This window comes from Aptenodytes patagonicus, chromosome 18, assembly GCF_965638725.1.
Source record: "Aptenodytes patagonicus chromosome 18, bAptPat1.pri.cur, whole genome shotgun sequence".
Lineage (NCBI taxonomy): Eukaryota > Metazoa > Chordata > Aves > Sphenisciformes > Spheniscidae > Aptenodytes > Aptenodytes patagonicus.
This window is the reverse complement of record NC_134966.1, coordinates 12,399,082-12,419,772: the sequence shown is the minus strand read 5'-3', so window position 1 is coordinate 12,419,772 and position 20,691 is coordinate 12,399,082. Positions and strand designations below refer to the sequence as shown.

The 20,691-nt window shown below is 40.3% G+C and overlaps 1 protein-coding gene across 4 annotated transcripts; it reads right to left on the bottom strand.

Moving 5' to 3' along the window:
* Nucleotides 1-123: 123 nt before the first annotated feature.
* Nucleotides 124-20,636, bottom strand: GOLGA1 (golgin A1). Of its 4 annotated transcripts, XR_012996762.1 has the most exons (24): nucleotides 20,576-20,636; nucleotides 19,734-20,045; nucleotides 18,085-18,175; nucleotides 16,603-16,677; nucleotides 16,011-16,108; nucleotides 15,450-15,482; nucleotides 14,654-14,782; nucleotides 14,193-14,362; nucleotides 13,676-13,787; nucleotides 13,468-13,563; nucleotides 13,124-13,249; nucleotides 11,869-11,964; nucleotides 11,302-11,397; nucleotides 10,899-11,051; nucleotides 10,572-10,667; nucleotides 9,750-9,839; nucleotides 8,411-8,513; nucleotides 7,375-7,532; nucleotides 6,731-6,892; nucleotides 6,146-6,205; nucleotides 5,139-5,309; nucleotides 4,081-4,167; nucleotides 3,064-3,217; nucleotides 124-628 (listed from the first exon to the last, which is right to left on the bottom strand). XR_012996762.1 is itself a non-coding variant. In XM_076355440.1 (23 exons), exons 2-23 carry the CDS (start codon nucleotides 19,866-19,868, stop codon nucleotides 3,137-3,139), a joined length of 2,418 nt encoding a protein of 805 aa, XP_076211555.1. In that variant the 5' UTR covers nucleotides 19,869-20,045; nucleotides 20,576-20,636; the 3' UTR covers nucleotides 652-3,136. The 4 variants fall into 4 exon arrangements, 3 of the variants coding, with proteins under 3 accessions (XP_076211555.1, XP_076211556.1, XP_076211557.1); XM_076355440.1 differs by lacking the exon at nucleotides 124-628 and having other exon boundaries at nucleotides 652-3,217; XM_076355441.1 differs by lacking the exon at nucleotides 124-628 and having other exon boundaries at nucleotides 652-3,217; nucleotides 14,193-14,350.
* Nucleotides 20,637-20,691: the final 55 nt, after the last annotated feature.

Here is a 20,691-nt window from a genome sequence, read left to right as displayed (position 1 = left end):
ATAATCACCCATGGTTTGGTTTTTATATTCTTGTCCATCCTAGAAAGTCAAGAAAATACTTCAGAACTTACTAACTTATTTATGTATTAGTGCGTCCTCACCTCCTGCAGGACTGAAGTATAGCAAAATGAGCTGCTTCCTTTGAGTCAGTATGCACAGATGTTTCATCCTTGATTTGTCCAGACAGAAGGACACAACTACTCAGACCATTGCTGTCGCCAAGGGCGCTGTAACTGATGGTGGAAAGAGCTTTGGGGTTGTACAGCATCCCTCTGGGGCTCGGCTGGCAGCATGCAGCATGAGTCTGGCAGGGTTATCTACCAGGAAGGAGCCCTCCTTTTGGCACAAACGAGCACACTCCAAGTGAAGCAGCTGCTCAGGGAGGCCCTGCTCCATTCAGTCTTTGTTTTTATCAGCTGCTAAGAGTGCAGCAGCAGCTGTCCCTGGTGAGAGATGATTTTAGGAGGTAGAAGCACTCTGCCTCATTCCTGGCCTAATGCCCTATGAGAAATAGGGGCCTTAATAACATGGCTGACATTCTTACCATGGGCAGAAGGTGGGGTTTGTTTCATGCTTTAAAATCTCTCAATTTTAAATAGCTATAGCATCCCAGTGGAGATAACCAGAACTATAAAGAGAAAGAAATCAAGATTAGGGTTTTGATCCAAAATGTATTGCACCACAAATTTCATAGTGTTTCATAATACAATCCATATTTACAGCATAGAAGGAAAGAAATCCAATGGCCATAGAAAGGATTATGTATACCACTGTTTTTATACAAGGGAAAGTGCATTAGCTTTTTAATATATGTACACACACCATTCTTGCTCTGATACCGAAAGAAAATTCAACACTTAAGAACTAGTTCTTCTGGTAAGTTGATCCTGTATGAGCTTTGGGATCTTAAATTGAAGTTGTGTTAGTGAATATATAATCTAAGACTTTACATTGTCACTCTTTATTCTAGGCTGCCTGTACTGCTTTTCTTACTGTTCAGCAGTAACTTTTCAAGCCAGGATCAACATAAACCGATTAGTCATTCAGCAGGCATCGGCGTGAGTAGAGGGAGTCCTGTCCCCTGGTCTCGGGTCCCACAGAAATGGGCCAGGGCAAAGGGATATTCTAAAGAAAAAGACCTTAGAGAATAAAATCTTCCAGAACCAACAGGGTTATCCTGCCCTGCTCTGTTTCAGTACAGGAGCAATGGATATAAACCCACTTCTTGATTGTCTATTTTCATATTAGAGCAGAGTTGTACTCTTCCCACAAACTTCCCTATGGTATCGTTAAATGCCATGGATCAGGTTACTAAAGACTGAGTTTGGACAAGCTTTAATGTACTAAAAAAATCCTGTTGGTTTTCTTAACTTTAAATAAATACAACCTAGCTCTAAACTGAGGAGTGTCACTTGCGCCAAGGTAATAGCTACTGCGAGTACCTGTCTCTGGGATATGGCTGATTAACAAAACTGGGGAGGTCAGCCAGGGTATAGACTTGCAGCACTTTTACCGCTCTGATAACTGACCTCACGTGGAAGGATACTTTCATCTCTACCACAGCATGAGTGTGCATGGAAGCAGGGAGCAGCTCACGTGCTGTAACTCAAACACTACATCTTGGCTGCCACCACCAAGGTCATTCAGACCCCTGTTAGCAAAGCAAAGTTAAAAACCTGAACAGTGACTGTATCTCCACTAGAGGACAGGTTGAATTTTCTTGAATACATTTAATAAAACTATTGTTAGTAACACAAACCTCATCGTAAGAGAATTACCAGAATTGCAGCCTGCTCATTGAATTCCATACGTATGTAGTTTTTTGGAAATATGTCCCATTTTTAAGAAGTCAGACTTACTGCTGCTTCCCATTTTCATCTAGATTTCACAGTGGTGGTAATAACTGTGGGCAAAATTGTGCTTCTACTCTGTGAGGCAAGTGCCACCTTGGTCCCCTTTTCTTAAGGGGGAAGGAAAGCAAGCTGCTGGAACCAAGATTTATTCATTAAGAGTTGAATTTTGCCCCCAAAACCAAAAACCTCATGAGCAGCATTTCTTTTACCATGTAGTTAGGACACAGTTAACAGCCCACTACATGTTCATAACAGTTTTTAAGCATTGGTATTTGAAGTACAGAAAACCACAACCAAAGAGGCGGATACTGGTTATGAAGATTTGTTGCTAGCAGAAGAAAAAAAAATAAAAATCAAGGTGTTTAGTACCAATATTCTTCACCCTTTGTCACTAGATTTTTTTTTTTTTTTTTTAAATAAAAGGTATTCTCACTGTGCATTTACAATACCTGGAATTCAGCTTTAAAAATTTAAAATGGTTTACTACCTCTTCTTCCTAATGCTAACAACCTATGGTACAGGCTAATAGATTAGTTTTAAAGGCGACTGAGTATTAGGTACTATAATTAAGACCATTTTAAATATTATTTTTCTTTAAGAAAAGTAAAATCAGACAACTCTAAAGTTGTGCTCTCAAATTAAATAATCATCATCAACATGCAGCCTTCAGGACTGCAGGCCAGGATATATGCACCTTAAATTACACAGTGATATGAAAAAATGCGAACTATTAGTTATGTCAGTATAACAAGGCAAGGCAGATTTCTTTTTTGGTTAAAGCTCCTGCTCCTGTTCTTTGAAAGGCTTTTCAAACTGTCAAAAACGCAATACAGCATTGCCAACATTTTTTTTTCATTGCTTGCTTTCCACAGTGAGACAAGGAAGCTTTACTGTGCCTAGAGTTACTCAACTCTAGCCCTCCATAACAGAAGCTGGAATCACCATCGTAACAGATGCATGCGTTAGAAGCTTGAACTGCCAGCACCGGTATTAGTGAGGTTAACATTACCCTTTGGTGCCAAGAAAACAAGACTGAGGAGCACAAGGAGCTGACTTCCATTAAGAGACCATCGAGACAATGGTCCCCAAATCCAACCCAGAAGAGGTGTTTCAGTTTGTAGTGAAAATTTCTCCTTGCACAGTATTAGTTTTGTAAACAGTGTCAAAAGTTCTTGTACAAAATACTGCAATGACAGTGATTAAGACACACCTGAATTAGTGTGTTCAGCGTTCTTTTCACAGAAAAAAGTGGCTAGATGCTGACTGCCCATTTTCAGGTTTCCTTAAGGCCACAGTGTCCTTGGGCTTGAGATAGATGGCCGGATACTGCCTTTAGGAGATGGCTTTGACCCAAACCATGACATCTAGGACAGGAAAGCACAATACACATTATGCTAGGTTCACACTTTTAAGAAGCTGAAGATTCAAAAAAGAAAGAATATGGTACATAGGCATCTCCCCATCATTTGATGGAAAGAACTCTTTATAAAACAGAATGCTGCAGACTTCAGACTGAAGAAGATCATTTCACACAATCAAATCTGGAAGAAACAGCATCCATTTTCCACAAGTGAAGCTGACTGAAGATTACACTTACATATATTCCTTTAAAATAATTACAAATTACAAATCTACAGTCATTTAAACACAGTACCTTTAGTCAATCTAGTATTAAACTGTTCCCCGAACAAGATGGCAAGGAAATCTCCCTCAGTTGCAATCATATGCAGACTGAACATGTCCAGCTTACTGAGCGGGCAGAGATGAATGGAGGACATAGAAGGAACTGAGGCAGCATTCATTTATGAACATTCACTAATAACCACATAGCCAGGGATGTGCAGGAGATCTCATTTTACGCAATGGAAAGGAAAAACAGGTGTCTAAGCCCAATGTCAAAACGACAAACCAAGAATTTGGCTTCCTGCTTTTAAACGTTTGACTGTACTCCAGCAAGGAGCTTCTAGCTTCCCTCCATGGACTGAGTCCGACAGGCAAAACTGTGCTGTTACTCCTTCTCTGAAGCACTGGAAAGTATTTCCCTCACTGAAATGGACAATTTCCGACATGTATGTATGTGATTAGCTAACATTTTAATAATAAATTACATTTATTATTGTAGCTAAATTTTGGAAAAGATACTTTTCATGATCTCCCAGCATCTAAGAATTTTCATTCCATCTGCTGGGAGTCCTGGTAGAGACTACAAGTGGAACAGAACCCTTACCTTGTACTCCAAAGTTTCTTTAAGCATGTTTTCTTCCTCTTGTGAAAAATTCAGTAACACAGATACAGCTTTAATTAGATGGAATGCCTGAAAGAAACCACAGTGTTTTGTTGCTTATGATGCTCTCGGGGCTCTACATTCTGGACTATGGTGCAGCACAGTTTTTCTGTAGGTTTGGTCACAGACTTTCTAGTCACAACTGTGAAGCTGCAAACAGCAGCCTTCCGTTATACCCAGTTCCAAAAGACTAGGATGGCCTGTATCTTATTTCTTCTGTTTGTGTTTCCTGGCTTTCTGTTCTTTAATATTGGTTTACATATTTTTGGGAAAGAGGACAAATGGGGAGCCTAGTTAGTTAGAATAGAGAAGAAGCTTGGCTCCTGTGGCATCCTAGTTTTTTTAAGCTTTAAGTTGATCAAACCAGCATGTATGCAGGAAAGAATCACGCCATTTTAAATATACACTTGAAGTGTATTAACTCTATAGTACTAATATTCTAAATGGGACACACAATGCAGAGTAAGAGAGTCAAGTGCTCAGGATACCACGGAGTTGCACAATTATCTCTTGATCTCACCCACTGACTTGCAATTAAGCAAAGTTGGCATGACTTTTTTTACCTTTAACTTTCTTGACACCGTGTGGAGAATGTGAAGGAGCTCCAAATGCACAAGGAATTACCTCTTACAGATCAACAGCGAGTGGTTTGTGTCTTTTTCTTGGTTTTTTTTGCTGTCTTTCTTAAATGTACAACCACTCTAATTACATACTCCACATATGTTTTTTAGAGTAGTGCAGAGGGAATGTCTTGTAGCTTCAGATCTTTAACTTCCAGACATAACTACCTCTTAAAAATTCACATTTCCCTTCCATTTAGTTCGTAATAATCTGTACTTCCGAACATATCGCTGTTAGCTATTTTGCTTCATTGTGCTGAATCAGTCAACTTTTTAAGTGTAAAAGTATGGAACTGGCGTAGAAGTGTCCTTAGCAGGTAACAGGTGGCAGTTTCTAGAGAAAGACGGACTTAGAAAGAGAAGGTAAGTGTACATCTTTACCTCAGATTCCCGGCAGGACATGAATTTTAGTACAACATGTTTAAGGTATTCAAAGTTTATCTCCCTTGAGTCATTTAAATCAGAGTTGTTTGTGACAGTCACAGAAGCATTAGGCACTTCAGAATTTGCTTTTTCACGTACTTCAGGTACTTCACTGTCAGGCCTTATTTTCTAAAAAAAGAAAGAGAGAAGTACATTGTAGACTCTGTCAGTTTGACACTGGGAGAGGATCCGGGTCCAAGATATCTAACAGCGAGGGCTTGTATCCACAAGATGGGTACAACCTGGGCATCAACAGGACAAGCTTCTCATCCTTCACGGGATCACAGTAGAGAAGTGTCTTCACCGCTCCCTAGAGCCTGGGACAGAAGCTAGTTGCTGTTAGTGTTACGTGTACATTACCCAAACCAGCATGGAACTGGCTCCGTGGTAGAAACTATCGCCTGGTAATTTTCTTTTATCACTAACCTGCTCTGTGCCTTTCAAACATGGGCTTTCTCCAAACAATTTTCAAGCTCAGAACAAAAAGAACAACATCAGAGTATTGAAAACCTCTTAATTTTTTTAAAAATAGAGTAATTTTTTTCTTGGAGAGGAAAACTATTGTAAGAGGGATTAAAGGGGAGCTTACCCTGGGGCAGATATCACTCCCATGGTAAAACTTAGCTGAATGGCAGCTAAGCAGCAATCAAACCTCAGTTGTTCACTCTACAGAAATGTATTACATGCCCAAGATTACCAAACACAGGTCTTCTGTAGCTAAAATTCTCTGTTGTAAGAGCTGAGTGGTGATGGCTGCCTGTGTCACACCATCCGTTCAATAAATGATCCAGAATAACGTAATTCCTTAATTTAAGGGTTCATTGATCTGCCTGCAAACAAAAGGAAACTGCAGACATCCCTAGTAAAAAAATTACGCTCTAGCTAGCAGTCAAGCTTTTGGAATTAGTAGTGCAAGTAACTGTCAGTAAGTGCCAGCTGAAGAGACTGAAAAACATAACCCTTACCAACTCTTTCTGGAGGGTTTTCTTGAGTTCTGTCATTCTTTGCTGTAGCTGCTTTATCATCTGTAAGCAAAGCAAAGGTTAGTGTTCATACAGTATTCATTGTCAGGACACATTTTGAACCAGAGATACCTGGAAAAACCCATAACAAACAAGTGTAATGAATGAAACAATCATTAAACAACGTTGACGGCTCTGAAGAAGCAATCTGAATGTCTTGCCTTTCTAGCTCCACACATTAGCAGGCATATGACAGGATACTTGGGCTTTCATGTGGCAGCACAGTGGAAGTGAACTGAATTCACACAAAAGGGCTCTGCAGGAAAGCTGTAAACGGTACCATTTGGTGCATCTTTCCTCTAAAATAGGCAAGGATTCCTACAATTCTGACTGCAGTTTTTATCCACTGTTGCTAGATGCTTGTACAATCCAGAGGAGAAAAATTTATTCACAGCATACTGGATTCAAACTGGATCTGCCATTTTGGTAAGCCTGTCCTTCTAAGGCTGCAGCATGGGCAGCACCAATTATTAGGCTTCCTAATTAAAAGGGGAAAGACTAACAGCTGTTTCTGCTGTTTCAGTTCACCTTGTTTTTCTCAGCAATTTGCTGTTCCAGCTCTCTGTTGTCTTTCTGAAGTTGAATGACATCTGCAGCTGCTACGTCTCCATTCTGTTCCACCACACAGTTTTCTGGAGAATGTAAATGCTTGTTGTTCAAGGCTCTCGTCGATTCCTCTAGTTCCGAAACCTATAAAAATGAAAAGAGTGAATTGCAGAGACATCATGACATTTGCAGCCCACGAAGACTCCACAGGGAGAGAGCGAGATTTCTTTTTGGTTGTTGTTTTTGGGGTGGTGGTGGTTGCTTTTTTAAACCAGAAAGCATTAGCGGCAATCTAGTTGGCTGTATCTCTCACTGGCCTGCTTATTGCTTTTGGGTCTCTCTCATTAGTTTCAAAATGGTTCTCTCAAGACATTTTATAAGTCAAATAAAATAAGGGGTTGTCTTTCATAAACCAGTCACAGATCTGACAGGAAACAGCTTTCTTTAGGAAGACTGGGAACAACAAATAGTGGTGGTCTACACTGCTGGTGCTTCAGGTCACGAGCAAGTTGTCTGAGTAAACAGTTCCAAGCATGTATCACCAGACATGACAGAAACGGGGTCTCTTGCACACCTGCTTATTTTCCTGAGAAGTCTGAACAGATCAGACTTGCGACTGCACTCACATTTTTCTCATGTTCTCTGGCCAACAGGCACTCCTGTATCTGCAACTTCAGTTCATCAATTTCCTTTCTTGCCGTTTCTTCTTTCTCCACTGCTTGGCTATTACTTGCTTCTATGTCAGATTGCAACTGATGCATTCGCAGCAAGACAGCTCCATGATCTGAGAAAGGAGAGACCTGCTTAGTATCAGTCTACTGAATCAAATGGGAGTTTCCAATTATTTTTCTTAAACAAAGCAAGTTACAGGGACAGTAAATTCTGACCCTTTTGCCTTGCTCTGTCGTAAAGACAGAAAGATGATGGAATTTAAGCCACCCAAGCTCACGTGCATGTTTTTGCAAAGGAGCAGCCTAACTGTCTGAAAGTCAGAGTGATTTTAATACTTAACAACATGATTATCAATTACACCTCCTCTAAGAGACCCCCATCAAAAGTCTGTGTGACTTGTGCTGTGACTGCACGGGAAACACTTGGGGCTGAGATGTGAGCACAAATGGCTAGCTGGCACAAATGGCTACGGACACATGGCTAGCCAATGGAATGGCGCAACAAGAGCTACGGTTTTGTTCCCTTTCTAAATAATGGCAACACTCGAGAAACACGGTGGGGTTAGGAACTGAATGAAGATGACTGCACTTCATTTTTTAGTATGACTGTGGACTATCAGTTTGCAGCTGATCTTTAAGAATGTAAATAATCTTTCAATCAAGTGCAGTTTTTAAAGTGCAATGAAGTAGCAGTTTTTAATCTGTATCATTTATTTCATGTTTTGCGCAGAACAATCATTTACAAAAAGTACAGCAAGATTTGTTATTTTATGATGTATAAGCGTAAGACTGATTAAAAAAAGTGGTTTTGTTTTTAAGGACGCAGTAGAGACTGTCCAATTGTTACTGCAGGACACAAGATTTTGAAAATTATAATAGATTAAATACGGAACAGAAATCTAGAATTATTACAATCTATCAGGCAAGCTGAGAACTAGACACTGTACTTAGATAAAGCTGTCTGGAATACAGTAGACTCGTTTGGTCTAACCTTGACTCAGTTGGTTTAGTTCTTCCTTCTGTTTTAGAAGCATATCACATTTTTCATCAATCAGCTCGTCTTTTTCCTTTATTAAGGAAGCCAGATGTGAAACCTTCAAAGCAGGCAAACAAACAAACAGAAGTCATTAAAGATATAAAACTAGAAGAGGGCATTGAAAGATTTCAACATACCTCAGAGGTGCAGATTTTTTTTTTTTTTTTGTGGGAAGGACTGGAGAAGAATTCTTTTATCAGTGACAAAGGCAGTGGCTGGTATCTACAACTGGCAGGGGCTGCCTGAACTCTGCGCTAGGCAATACAACACCTTGAAGAAGTGGTTTGTGCAGCATTAGTGTTACAGATAATACAGTGTGGATGTCTGTCATATATTCAGAGACTCACAGAAGGCATCACCTCTACAATGCTGACCTCATTAAAAAGCGCTGAAGTCAACGTGCTGTAAGAGCTAAAACACACTTCGCTTCTGATAAACTCTGTGCCACAATTACAGATTGCCTCATAACCAGCAGGTGGCAGCTGTAAAACAGCCGCTGAGCAAACCCAGAGATGGCCTTATACCCCTTTTACATACAGCTGGACTAAGCAAGCACAGATCTACAGCAGTCCCAGAAGAATAAAGAAACCAAAAGATGGGACTGAATTCAGTCAAACTTGCTCTGTTGGCAGTTCCCAGCTTAAGCAAACACAAGCTCACATTATCCACCATGACCATTTTTAATAAAAGAAGAACAAAACAAGACTACCTAGAATTTGTATTTTGTTACTGGATACAACCTCCTCCCTATGAGGAAATTTACAATTTTAGAACTGCTGTGCTTCAGAGGGACAAAGGTGTGATATAAGTGCTGAAAGGAACAACAACAGAATGAATAGATTTCTTCAAAACAAACTGCCAACTAGCCAATGGCTCAGGATGGCTGGCCCACTGGGACTATGCACCACCTTACAGATTTAAAGGGCTCTGCATTTGAGCAAATGTATTCACCTGCTACTACCTGGTCTTCCCCTCAGTTGCTCATATTCAACTGCCACGACTTGCCGTAACTCTTGAGCCTACAAACTTACAAATATCCTTAACTTTGCAGTCAGCAGCATTTTACATTCTTCCAATGGAATAACTCACCTAAGTTGATTACATTCTTGTGCAGGCATTTATATAGACACCCTTCAGTTTCAAGTTTACTGAGGCAACCACTGCTGTCTTGCATGCTGAGGATATGATTCTGATTAATGTTCCTGACTATTATGATAATTAAGTCCCAATCTAGTCTGGTCTGTGCCAGGTTGGGAGCACCCAAATATATTTTAGACTGTTGGTATTAACCAACCTGCTGTTGTAATTCCTCTCTTTGTTTTCGTGTTTCTTCCAATGCTTTGGCAATTTCAATGCTGACAGTCTCTCTGCTGCTCAATTCATTCTGCAAACCAAAAGTAATTCAGAGGTTACTCGAGACAACTAAAATCAGGTCAGTCTCTCATCTTTAAACCCAAATCCATCAGCAACAAGAATTTACGGCTGTTCTAACACACCATGATTTACACTTCCAAATGAGAGTTACTGTTTTGTTTTACTGCACTGCTGCTATCTGTACATGCAAGAACAACACTGAACTGATGTAAGAGGCCAAACATATCTAACGCTTAAAAGATCTTTTAGCTTGAAGTCACTATTACAAAGAAATAGCTCCTTCCTATAACTGATCTTTATTCCAATTGTGCATCCAAGAGTAGCTACAGAAAAAACTTTCAACAATCTAAAATTACAGTCAAAAGACTGAGTATAAGCTGTAAATACCTGACCAACTTAAGTTTCTAACTCGTTTTGAATGCTGTGAATGGAATTTGATGTTGAACTATTCTGTATTCATTACTGCTAACAGGATTTAAAAGCTCTTCATGCCTGACAATATGGGAATGTATTTTCTGCCTGATTTAGGCAGACCCAAGCATTCTGTTTCAGAAAAGGATCAGCCATTTGTAATGCTCCTCAAATGCATTTCTACTGAGTACCAAAGATGATTTACAGCTCTAAGTACATGCAACCCAAATGTAATGTGACTCCAAGTACTGCGAATGTAATACACTTTGTTGTTCACTGTTTCTCAAACTTGGCTCTGTATTTAACCATCACTAACCAATTAAGCCCTTACCTTTAGTCTGTTCAATTCAGACTCCTGTTTTTGTAAAGAACTCTCATAATCTTCTCTGCTTCCATTAAGATTTTCATTTTCCTTTTCCAACTGGCTCTGTAAAATAAAGATTGCTTAAATACTAAGCACAATTATTCTAATGCTTTGTTTAAACAATTAAACACATCAAATGCTTTGTTCACATTTAGTTTCTCAGAGTATTAGATCTTCTATTATAATGCTAGGAGCGCTGAATAAGAACATGCAGACAACATGCGAGGTCTACAAGCTGTGTTAAAATCATTTTGTGAAGACTCACACGGCCCACTGAACAGTTTCTCTACTTACAATCTTGTGCTGAGTAGCTGTTTTATCAAATTCCCAAGCTGTTTCAAGAGCAGCAATTTGAGACTCCAGCCCAGTAAGTTTCTGATCATACCGATGTTTCTCACTTAAAATCTGTTGCTGTAGTTTACTTCTTTCATCCTCTAGATTAGTTTGCTTAAGAGAAATAAAGAACACTACGTTAATAAAATGGTATTTTGAAGCTCTGACAAGAATTGGACACCACTCCATGTGACATACACTCAAACTGAAGCAACACTATTCCTTTTGGCAGCAGCGTCATGTACTCATATACAGGCACTTGTTTAGGAGACAAACAGCAAGAAAACACTTGAGTAACGAAACAAACACAGAGAAATTAGTCTGATCTGCTACTGGTCAGTGAAACATCATGCAGCATACTCACCAGCTTCTGGATCTTCAGATCCTGCTCAGCAGCTGCTTCTTTGCTCTTTTTCAATGCTTCCGTTGCAATCTGTAGTTTTTGTTCCAGTTCTTTATTCTAAAATATAACCACACATTACATTCCTTATCCACTGGCATCTACGTTATTAGAAAAAAGGTACAGAATGTGGGATGACCCAGCAGAGGAAGGTAAACATTAAAACCACAAAACCACATAGTTCAGAGAGACTGCCTACTTGACACGTGCTGCTTTTAAAAACTCTTCGCCACACCACTAACCCCCCAGCAATGCTTGCACTTCAGTTGTTTGTTTCTTAGAATAGGGAAGATATGCATGAAATCTCTAACTTCATAACCTCTAGGCCCTTCTCCACCACCAAAGGTGGAGAGCTGACCAGAGACATTGATCAATTAGACTTTCCTTTCAAGACTAAATGTGACATGTAGTCTCACCTTTGGCTGACAGCAGAAGTGCAGCGAGGAGAGGAGGTATAGGGCATAAATAGGCTGGAAACAGTGGGAAACTGGGAAACTGTAGTGGAAACCCCCCTGCCCCCCCAAACCTTACCTGTGTTTCCAATTGGCTCACAGTCTCAGCGTGATGCGTTCTGTCTGTTAGTACCTGCTGCCTGGTTTCATCCAGTTTCTGCTCAAGAGTAGCTTTCTGAAGATTATATTGAGATGAAGAACAAGAGGAAGGATGGACAAAGAGATAAGATTTTTTTTCAATTAAGATTTTCCTTTATATTCCATTAATAATGTCAAACTAAAATGAAACAGTTATTTTGATGTGCAGCACAGCTTTGCTTTTGGGAACCAGCAAGTTTGATGCGACTGCATACGGTCTCCACAGATCATGTTGCCCTGGGGATGACATCCTTAATATTAACAATGGGAAATTCACTGGCATCCTGTCATGATCCAGATGTAAACTCTAGTCAGCAGCCAGGTCATAATTTTCTAACCCACACCAAGTTTAAGGGATTAAAAAAAAATTATTTTTGAAAGCTTAACTTCTCCTGCATCACAGCAAACACACAAAGAAGGTGAAACATTTGCTAGTTATGGTAGTTACTTTCCAAAATGTTTTACTACCCCTACATGGACTTTACACTGGCTCGAGTTTACTAAGCCAAGTTCATTTATCACAGCAACATAGAGTTGATGTGTCTTGTAGGCAAGCCTGACCAAGGAAAAGCAGATCTTTCCTTGTCTGCCCAGGACTCAGCTGGGGAAACACTGCTCCAAGCTGATTCTGAACAGGAGCATCAGTGCTTGAGAAAGAGATCAAGAAGTAACGACAGAAAGGGCACTGACCAAAGCCAAGTTCTTTGTTTTCAGCTGTTTCTTAACACTTCTGAGGCCCAAGCTTTCAATATATAACATTCTGTTTGTACACCTATGTGCAAAAACAGTTCCCCCCCCGTCCCAATGCTTTGCAAGTCATGATAATAGAAGACGAAGAACAAGGAAAAGTGTGCGCTGTTCTCTGGAAGGATTAACCAATAAAACTCTTAAGTTGTTCTACCTCCTGTGGGCATATTAAAAAGCTGCTCTTTTGCTTCTAAGCAGTCAGATGCATTGCCTAAATGGACAATACAGAAAGACCAATAAAGACAGCTGTGCAACGTCTACATAAACAGGCTCAATGTAGTCAACCACACAATTCTGTCCAGCACAGACAGTATGCCAATATACACTGAAGGCACAAATGTGCCTGCATTATATTATCGTATATTCTTTCCATGTGTGGTAAGTAACGTATGTCCTAAAAAAATCTCACTAAGATTACACTTTTAAGCAGTCTATAAATGTATAATTACCTCCTTGAGTAGCTCCTGCACATGTTCATCCCCTGAAAGATTTCTTTCTAGCTTCTTTTCCAAGGAAGACACTTTTTCCTGCAGCTGTTCAGTAAGTTTATTTCTCTCAGCAAATTCAAAAGTCATCTGTGAGAACAAGAAATCACAGAATCTTTTTTGTAGCGAAGCTTTCATCTAATCCATTGTGGTTTGACCTTAAAAGTGCCACTAGAAAGAGAGCCCTATTTGAAAAGACAGTATGATCCTAAAACACTTTCTAGGCACCAAATTTCAAACTCACAGTGCATTACCCAAGTGTACACGTTTACACCAGCCAACAGCAGATGCATCTGAAAACACTTAACCTTTTGCTTGTGTTGTTCATATTCCACCTTCAGAGATTCATGCTCCACCTGTAACATTTCCAGTCTCTTCTCACAACCAGAACCAGCAACTCGAGCCTAAAAATTTTGAGAAATTACTTGCTTTGAAATTTAGATTTCCAAAAACACATAACTGATATCTAATCTAACTTCTGCAGACAAGAAGCTCTTTGAATCAAATCTCACTTACATTTTGCAAGTCTACAGAAAGCTGCTGAATGACAGTTTGTAGCTCCTGTTCTCTTAACTCCAGAGCAGTGATCTTATTTTCTGCATTTGTCTCAGCTGTCATTAGTTCATCTCTTCACAGAAAGAGAATAAAAAAAAAAGTGACATACTGTTCCAGAAAAATAATCTTTAGCAGATAATTCTGCTGCTTATGAAAATGCACTAAGCAATAACAAGATTTTCTTGTCCTAAAACTAGCCACTGCTTGATTATACATTTTCCAAAAAAAGTGACAGTTAAGCATTCAAACTATGAAAAAAAGAAATCATAACAAGCTTACAAAACTCTAAACAAGTACTCCTTTAATTGGCTTGAAAAGAAATATAAACTTGGCATTTACATCCACATCGGCATACCAGAAGCAATTATTCAGTCGGCTCACTACATGTATAAACTTTTCCAAAAAGACAGAACTGGGCATGAAGTGTAAGTATAGGGGAAATGCATACACTGCTCCTCATGAAGCACCACATCCGTACCTCTGTGCCTCTAGCTCCAAGAACTGCTGCTGCAACTCTTGAATATCTTTCCTTAGGCCTGATGACTTGTTGCTTGCATCCTGAAGCACCTCTTTAGTGTGGGTCAGCTCTCGAGTGCACACCTCTAGTTCCTGCTCTGTTTTGCTCAGAGATTCTTCCTTTTTCAAAAGCTGAATATTAGAACATTATCTTTGACAATACAGACAACCTGATAATACTGATAAAATCTTCTCACTGAAACTTGTCTCTTTTATTAAATTATGAGCTCAATTAAACGAAATAATAAATAACTCCCAGAAAAGTCACTGTTGAAATAAACTATGTAATATTGCATGCATGTACCTACTGTTAGGATTTTGACACCGACCAAGACTGCTAAAAAAATGAATGCAGAGCTACCACTAACTCGGTATTCTAACAGAAATTTTAGGAAAGAAAAAAAAAGTTTAAAATAATCTTACCATGTGTTTAACTTTGGCAATTTCCTGCTGTTGAAAGCCCTCCAGTTCATCAATTTCATCTCTTTTTTGAAAAAGGTTCAAACTCTGCTCCCTCATTTCTTGTAACTGCGTTTCAAGCATTTTTTTTTCCTGATAAACCAACAAAAACAAAAGGAATCCAAGAACATCTGTATGCTCATTTCAAGTCAACGAGAGTTTAGTTAAACTCTCTGAGAAAGGAATCTTGTCTTGCAGCCATAAGGCGCTCTGACGGTGCTACATGTAGAACAAGAACCTCTTCCACATTCATGTCGCAGTAGGCAACGTGGAACGAATTACTGAACTTGAAAAATCTCAAAAAAAATCCATATTCATTACAATGCAGCCAACGATCCCCTAACTGAACTCTTAAAAATGGACAACAAGCAGTAGTATGTTTAATGTCTTCATAATCAGAGATGCCTTAAAATAGACTAAGCTAAACAGCTAGAACAACAATAAGACTGAAATCCTGTATTGAAAAAATCCCTACCAAATAGTTTCATTTCTTTTGTGAAACAGATGACCTACTGCAAGACCTCAGATGAAGTCACTACCTCCCTTCTGCAAACCAACTGCCTCCTCTGTAATAAAGGAAACTATTGTTCCACCTTACAGAAATACATCTTTCTTTCTCATTGCAACCCATCATTCTTTACTTCCCCCTGGAAAAATAATTCCAGAAATACCTCCTGAAGCACTGGGGTGCTTCACAGGCTGGTGTTTAAAAATACACACATACAAAAAAACCCAGCCCAAAACCCCAAAACTTAATTACCTTTTCAATTTGACCCAGTTTTTCCATCCACTCCTGAACAAGAAAGAAGAAGAAAAATCAACATCCATTTGTAGACTTTCAAGGACAGCAATTACAGTAAAAAAAAAAAAAAAAATTTGTACTGTTAACAGAGATACTAAGTTGTGGTAACGATTAAAAAAGTAGTCAGCAAAAGAAAACTAACAGCTAGTGTTTTAATATAAAAGCTGAGGAATCACTTATGCTACCTGAATAAGCTTTATGCAAGTAAAATAAAATAAAGGTGACAACAGGTCTACTGCAATTGAATCTTACCAAACACACGTGCAAGCTTAACCTTACATTAGAAACTGTTGTGGGCTCTTTTTAAAAACAGTAAGAACAGTCAGAACAACGACAAGTCCTACACCGTTTCTGGCATTTGAACTTAATGCTCCCTTCTTTCTGCAATGTTGGCACATTAAGCATACACAATGCCGAACAACTATTTTAACTGATGGCAACACCTGCTGCAACAAGACATCAAGGCCATGCACTCAGATCTCCAGACAGTCAAAAGTTGAGTTGTTCAAGCTCTGTTACCTGGTCCTTTTTTTCTAAGGCCAAAGCCATTCCTTCAGCCATCTTGGCTCGACTGGCCTGGTGAGCTTCATTCTGCTCCTGAAACTTCCTCATGGAGGCTATCGACAGAGAATCACCAGCTATATTAAAAACCTCATCTTTTAAAACTGCTTCTCAATTTTCTGTAAGTTATTTATAACTTTAAAGAGCTGCTTCTGCAAGTGATTAGCCCCATCTTGACTCTCTAGCACTAACGCTGTGCCACTTATTACCTCACACTGCTTGCACATTGGACAAATGCCAGAAGTAACAGAAGATAGCAGTACTGTTCCTCACTGGATTGTAACAAAGCTGTAGGTTTCAAAAAAGTCTCTCCTGCATGTTAGCCCCACATTTGGCAAAAGGAGTGTAACAACAACTTTGTTCGACAGCCAACACACTACTGCTGCTTTTTACACTGTAAATAAAGCAAGAACTTGTGTTCTAATTCTTTGCAACCTAGAGGTGCATAGTTCAAAAGGAAATTATTAAAACATCTATACATCAAATGCGTCTCCTTCCAACCATAACAGTTTTCAACTTAAAAAAAAAAAGGAAAAAGAAAAGTACGTACAATCCTGATGCTTTTCTAATGCATTTTCAAGCTTCTCTTTTATCTTCTGCAAGTTTCGGATCTGATCAGCATAATCTTGTGTGAGGAGGGAGAAGCACAGACCAGGAATGAACAGACATTGGGGAAGGAAATTTTTTTGGGGGGAGGGGGGGGACGGGACAAAAAAAAAAGAAAAACAGATGAGTGGAAAATGATGATGATTTTCTCAACCAGAAAATCATTCCTGCTGAGGAAAACCTGGGTGACCATAACAATGAACACAAGCAAATAGTTCTGTATTGTCCGTAGGGTAAATGGTTGGTACAAACAGGAGGACCTGTCCTAGGTGTGCTCGTTACACAAAAAAGGGCAGTACCAGAGAATGAAGAACTACCCCCACTTTTTACTTCATTCAAGAAGAGCGATCTCTTTAACTCTGTTTAGGAAAGGTCTCTCTCATTGGAGGATGCGAGGATGGGACAATTCACAGACGCTTGCATCCTTGTTCCACACTGCTTGTTGTTCAAGGCACACAGTGTCTCCGGGGCTGAGCTCTGACTGGCGCTCCCGCTCGGCTAACAAACTCGCACTCTTACCACTACCGTGCCTAGCGAGCAGAACTGACAAGGGAGGCAGATTTAAAAAACAAGAGACACACACACCTTGGAGAAGCTTATGTACAGTGGAAAAGAGGATTTACCTACTGATTGGGCTGCCTGCACGAGTCTCTTGATACTGACAGCCTCTCTCTCTCTCTCTCGTACTAAGCCCCAACCAGCACTTTTAAGTTTACCTTACTTTGCCCTTTCAAATTGCAATGGGAAATAATTTTTGAATCCTGTATTTTCTTGAACTGAACAGGAGCCTGATAAGTCTCCAGAATAAATTAAAATAATCCTGAGATAGCTATAACCTCTCCTTTTTTTCCAAGGCCTTCTATGAGCTTTGAGAAGCAGCAGCATAACACAGTTTATCCTAGTCTCTGATCCACTCCATACAACAGGGATGGAAAGCAGTGTCAGAGCAGAGCCCTTACTACAGCTTTACAGAACAAGGTATTATCTTAGAAAGAAAAAAAAGCCTCAAGACTGTTTTATGTTGAATCCTTTACTTTTTCTTCATTTCAAAGTTTACTTCTTTAAGAATGGCACTGTGTTACTGTCAACACCAGAAAGCTTAGATCCCAAGAGAAACAAACCATTACGTACACAGGATAAGTAAAATAAAAGTGGGGAAAGACACTATTCGAAGCATGGGGACAGAAAGCTATCCCGGCTGTTCAAAAGAATCACATAAATGTGTCGTGGAATCAGCAGAAAAGAGTCAGTTGTCTTTATAAAAAATCAGTTATCCTGGATGCTACCTAGATGACAATCAACAGGGTTGTTACAAATCAATTTTAAAAAACCCTAAACCCATATATTTTTAATAAATTAAAACACTTAAGTTCAAAGGAAAATATTTCCTAAAGTAATAGGGTTTTATATGTATCAAGACACATACCAGACAGCTTGACCTCCAGTTTTCTTATTTGTTCATTTCTTCTGAACAACTGGGATGAAAGATCCTCTCTAGAGCTGCTTCCATCAGAAGCCTTGGTAGAAAAACAACACTCACGTAACTTACAAAATTTAGAAAAAGTGATCCTGCCATATACTAACTCTATGATAATAAACACTGCCCCACCTAGGAATAATGCTTCAGTTTTTCACAGAAAGGGGAAAGTTGTACTAGCACAGCAGAATGTGTAAAAAATGCTGAAGAAGAAAAACAGTAAGGGCTTAAATAGTCAGCTCTGCAATGCTGGCCTGTTCCATGAAATACAATGCTTTTAAAAGAAGCTATAGCTGAAAACTATTTGTTCAAACTGATCGCTGAGGAGGCAGCATAATAGAACGACTAAAAGGGAAAAAAAAAATCAGGGTCTACAGCACAGGTTTCAGGATAGGTCAAAGCAAAAGTCTTTTGGAAAACTAAGTAAGTAGAAAAGAAACAGTAATGCTCTTCACGTGGGATAAGCTCGCTTAAGCACCAGTGCAGTAGTCTTCCCATGCAATGGTCTCTCCATGCAAAACCCACTGCATAACTGACTTACGATTCTGTATGGGCTTTTGTGCTCCACAAAAATCAGTATTAAGAGCAGTTAAATGAATATTGCCGGAACAACTAGTTCTTGGAGGTTTTCTGAAAACCACTCAAGACTTCAGCTACCATCGTTACTTGTTTTCTGTTCTCTAAACTCACAAGACGGTAAATGAAATTTCTACATGAGAATTTGTTAAGTACAAAAAAATTTCAGAAAGACAGAAGACTGATATATTTACATTGTAAAATGTATTTAAACATTAGGAGTTCCAACTTTCTGCTTAACAGAACTGGAATTTCACCTGAGCTTCAGAAAAAAATGAGTTAAAACTCAAGCGGGTAAATAACTTCTCCATTTTGCAGACAGCAAAACATAAAGCCACTTGCTGCAATACAGCGGGTACTGTGGGCTCCAACAGTGGTGCGACACTGTGTCTTAATCCGGGTTTTGAAAAATATGATAGCCATCAAGGGGCAGAGGTGCCAGAGCATTACAGGGTTTCATTTAACCCATACACTCCTGGAATTCTACAGCTTGCTTAAACAACGCTTTATAATGAAAGAGAATTTAAACCAGACGTTAGAGGAAATAATATGGTTTTGAGTGCAGCAAAACTGAATACATGTTGCATAAACAACATGCTCAAGTAGGAAGAGCACCAGGAAGCCAAGAGATAAACACAGGTCCATAGCCAGATCGTAGCTAACCAGTATCTAGCTTGCTTTCCTACTGCTTCAGTAATTAACTTTACAAATAGGTATCCTACACGTTACTAGAAGTCTATTCAATATTTTATGTCTGCTTAACAACGTTCTGTGCTGAGATAGCTTTGTAACTCATGTTTACATAGGAATATAAGCCGCCGAGTAACTACTAAGCTTAACATACAAACATTTTCTCTTCCGTATTTAAGTTTATTCAAGCTAATAATTCATTTATGCATTAAGACGTACAAAGATACCACAATACGCATTCAACTCATACTCTAGACTTAAAATGATTGTCCATAAAGCTGGAATAGAAATGCTGTAAGAGAAATCAAAGTTCAAAGCAAGATGTAACTTACAAAGTCATCTCCAGAGTCTGCTCCCACCGATGTAATTGACTCCTTACTGAGAGATCTGGGTATCCTGGCAGCTCCTCCTGGTCTGGGAGCAATAGCTGCCTCTTCTGCTAACTTCTTCTTCAGTTTTGCAAACATTTTACTGCCCTATAGCACTGAAACAGCCAGGTACTTTGAAAAGCCACTACCTCCAATATGGTTAATATACTGACGCCCTGTTTAAAGCTTCCAGATGCCGACATTTAATTTTGTGCCTCATCCACTCAGTTTTATTGCATTTCTAGTTCCATTAAAGCCTTCATAGACTAACAGCGCCTGCAAATTAAAGAGATACGGTTTCCACCCTGAAAATTTCTACTCGTATTAAACACTTCAAGATAACTAAATGCCCTTTAATATCGCACCTGTTATAACACACTTAAGAAGAAAGTCACCCAGAGTAGAACCCTTTAAAAAAACCCAAACAAACCCGAACCGTGACAGCGTTCGGCGGCACGGCCGGCGCCCGCCGGAACGGGCAGGGGCCGGCGTCTGTTGCGGGAGCGGCGGCCCTCCGCAGCCCGGCGGCCCTCGGCGGCCCGGCCCCCACCCAAAGGCGAGGGGAGTTCGGGGCCGCCCCGTCCCCGTCAGGCCGGTCCCCGTCAGGCCGGTCCGCGGCGGCTGCTGCCCTGCTCTGAGGCGACTGAGGAGCCGCCACCGCTCACCCGCGGCCGAGCGCTGCGGCCCGGCCCGGCCCGGCCGCCCCCCCAGTTCCCCGGCCCGGCCCCGCGGCCTGCCCCGCCGGCCCCAGGCCGGCCGCCACCGCGCCATACCCCGTCCCGTCCCGCCCCGCCGGCCCCCCTCACCGCCCGCGGCCCGGCCTCGCCGCCGCCGGGACCCCAGGGCCGCCGCTTCCCCTGGCGACGCTGACCCGGAAGCGCCGCGCAGGCCGGAAGCGCCGCGGGCCGGTGCGCAGGCGCGG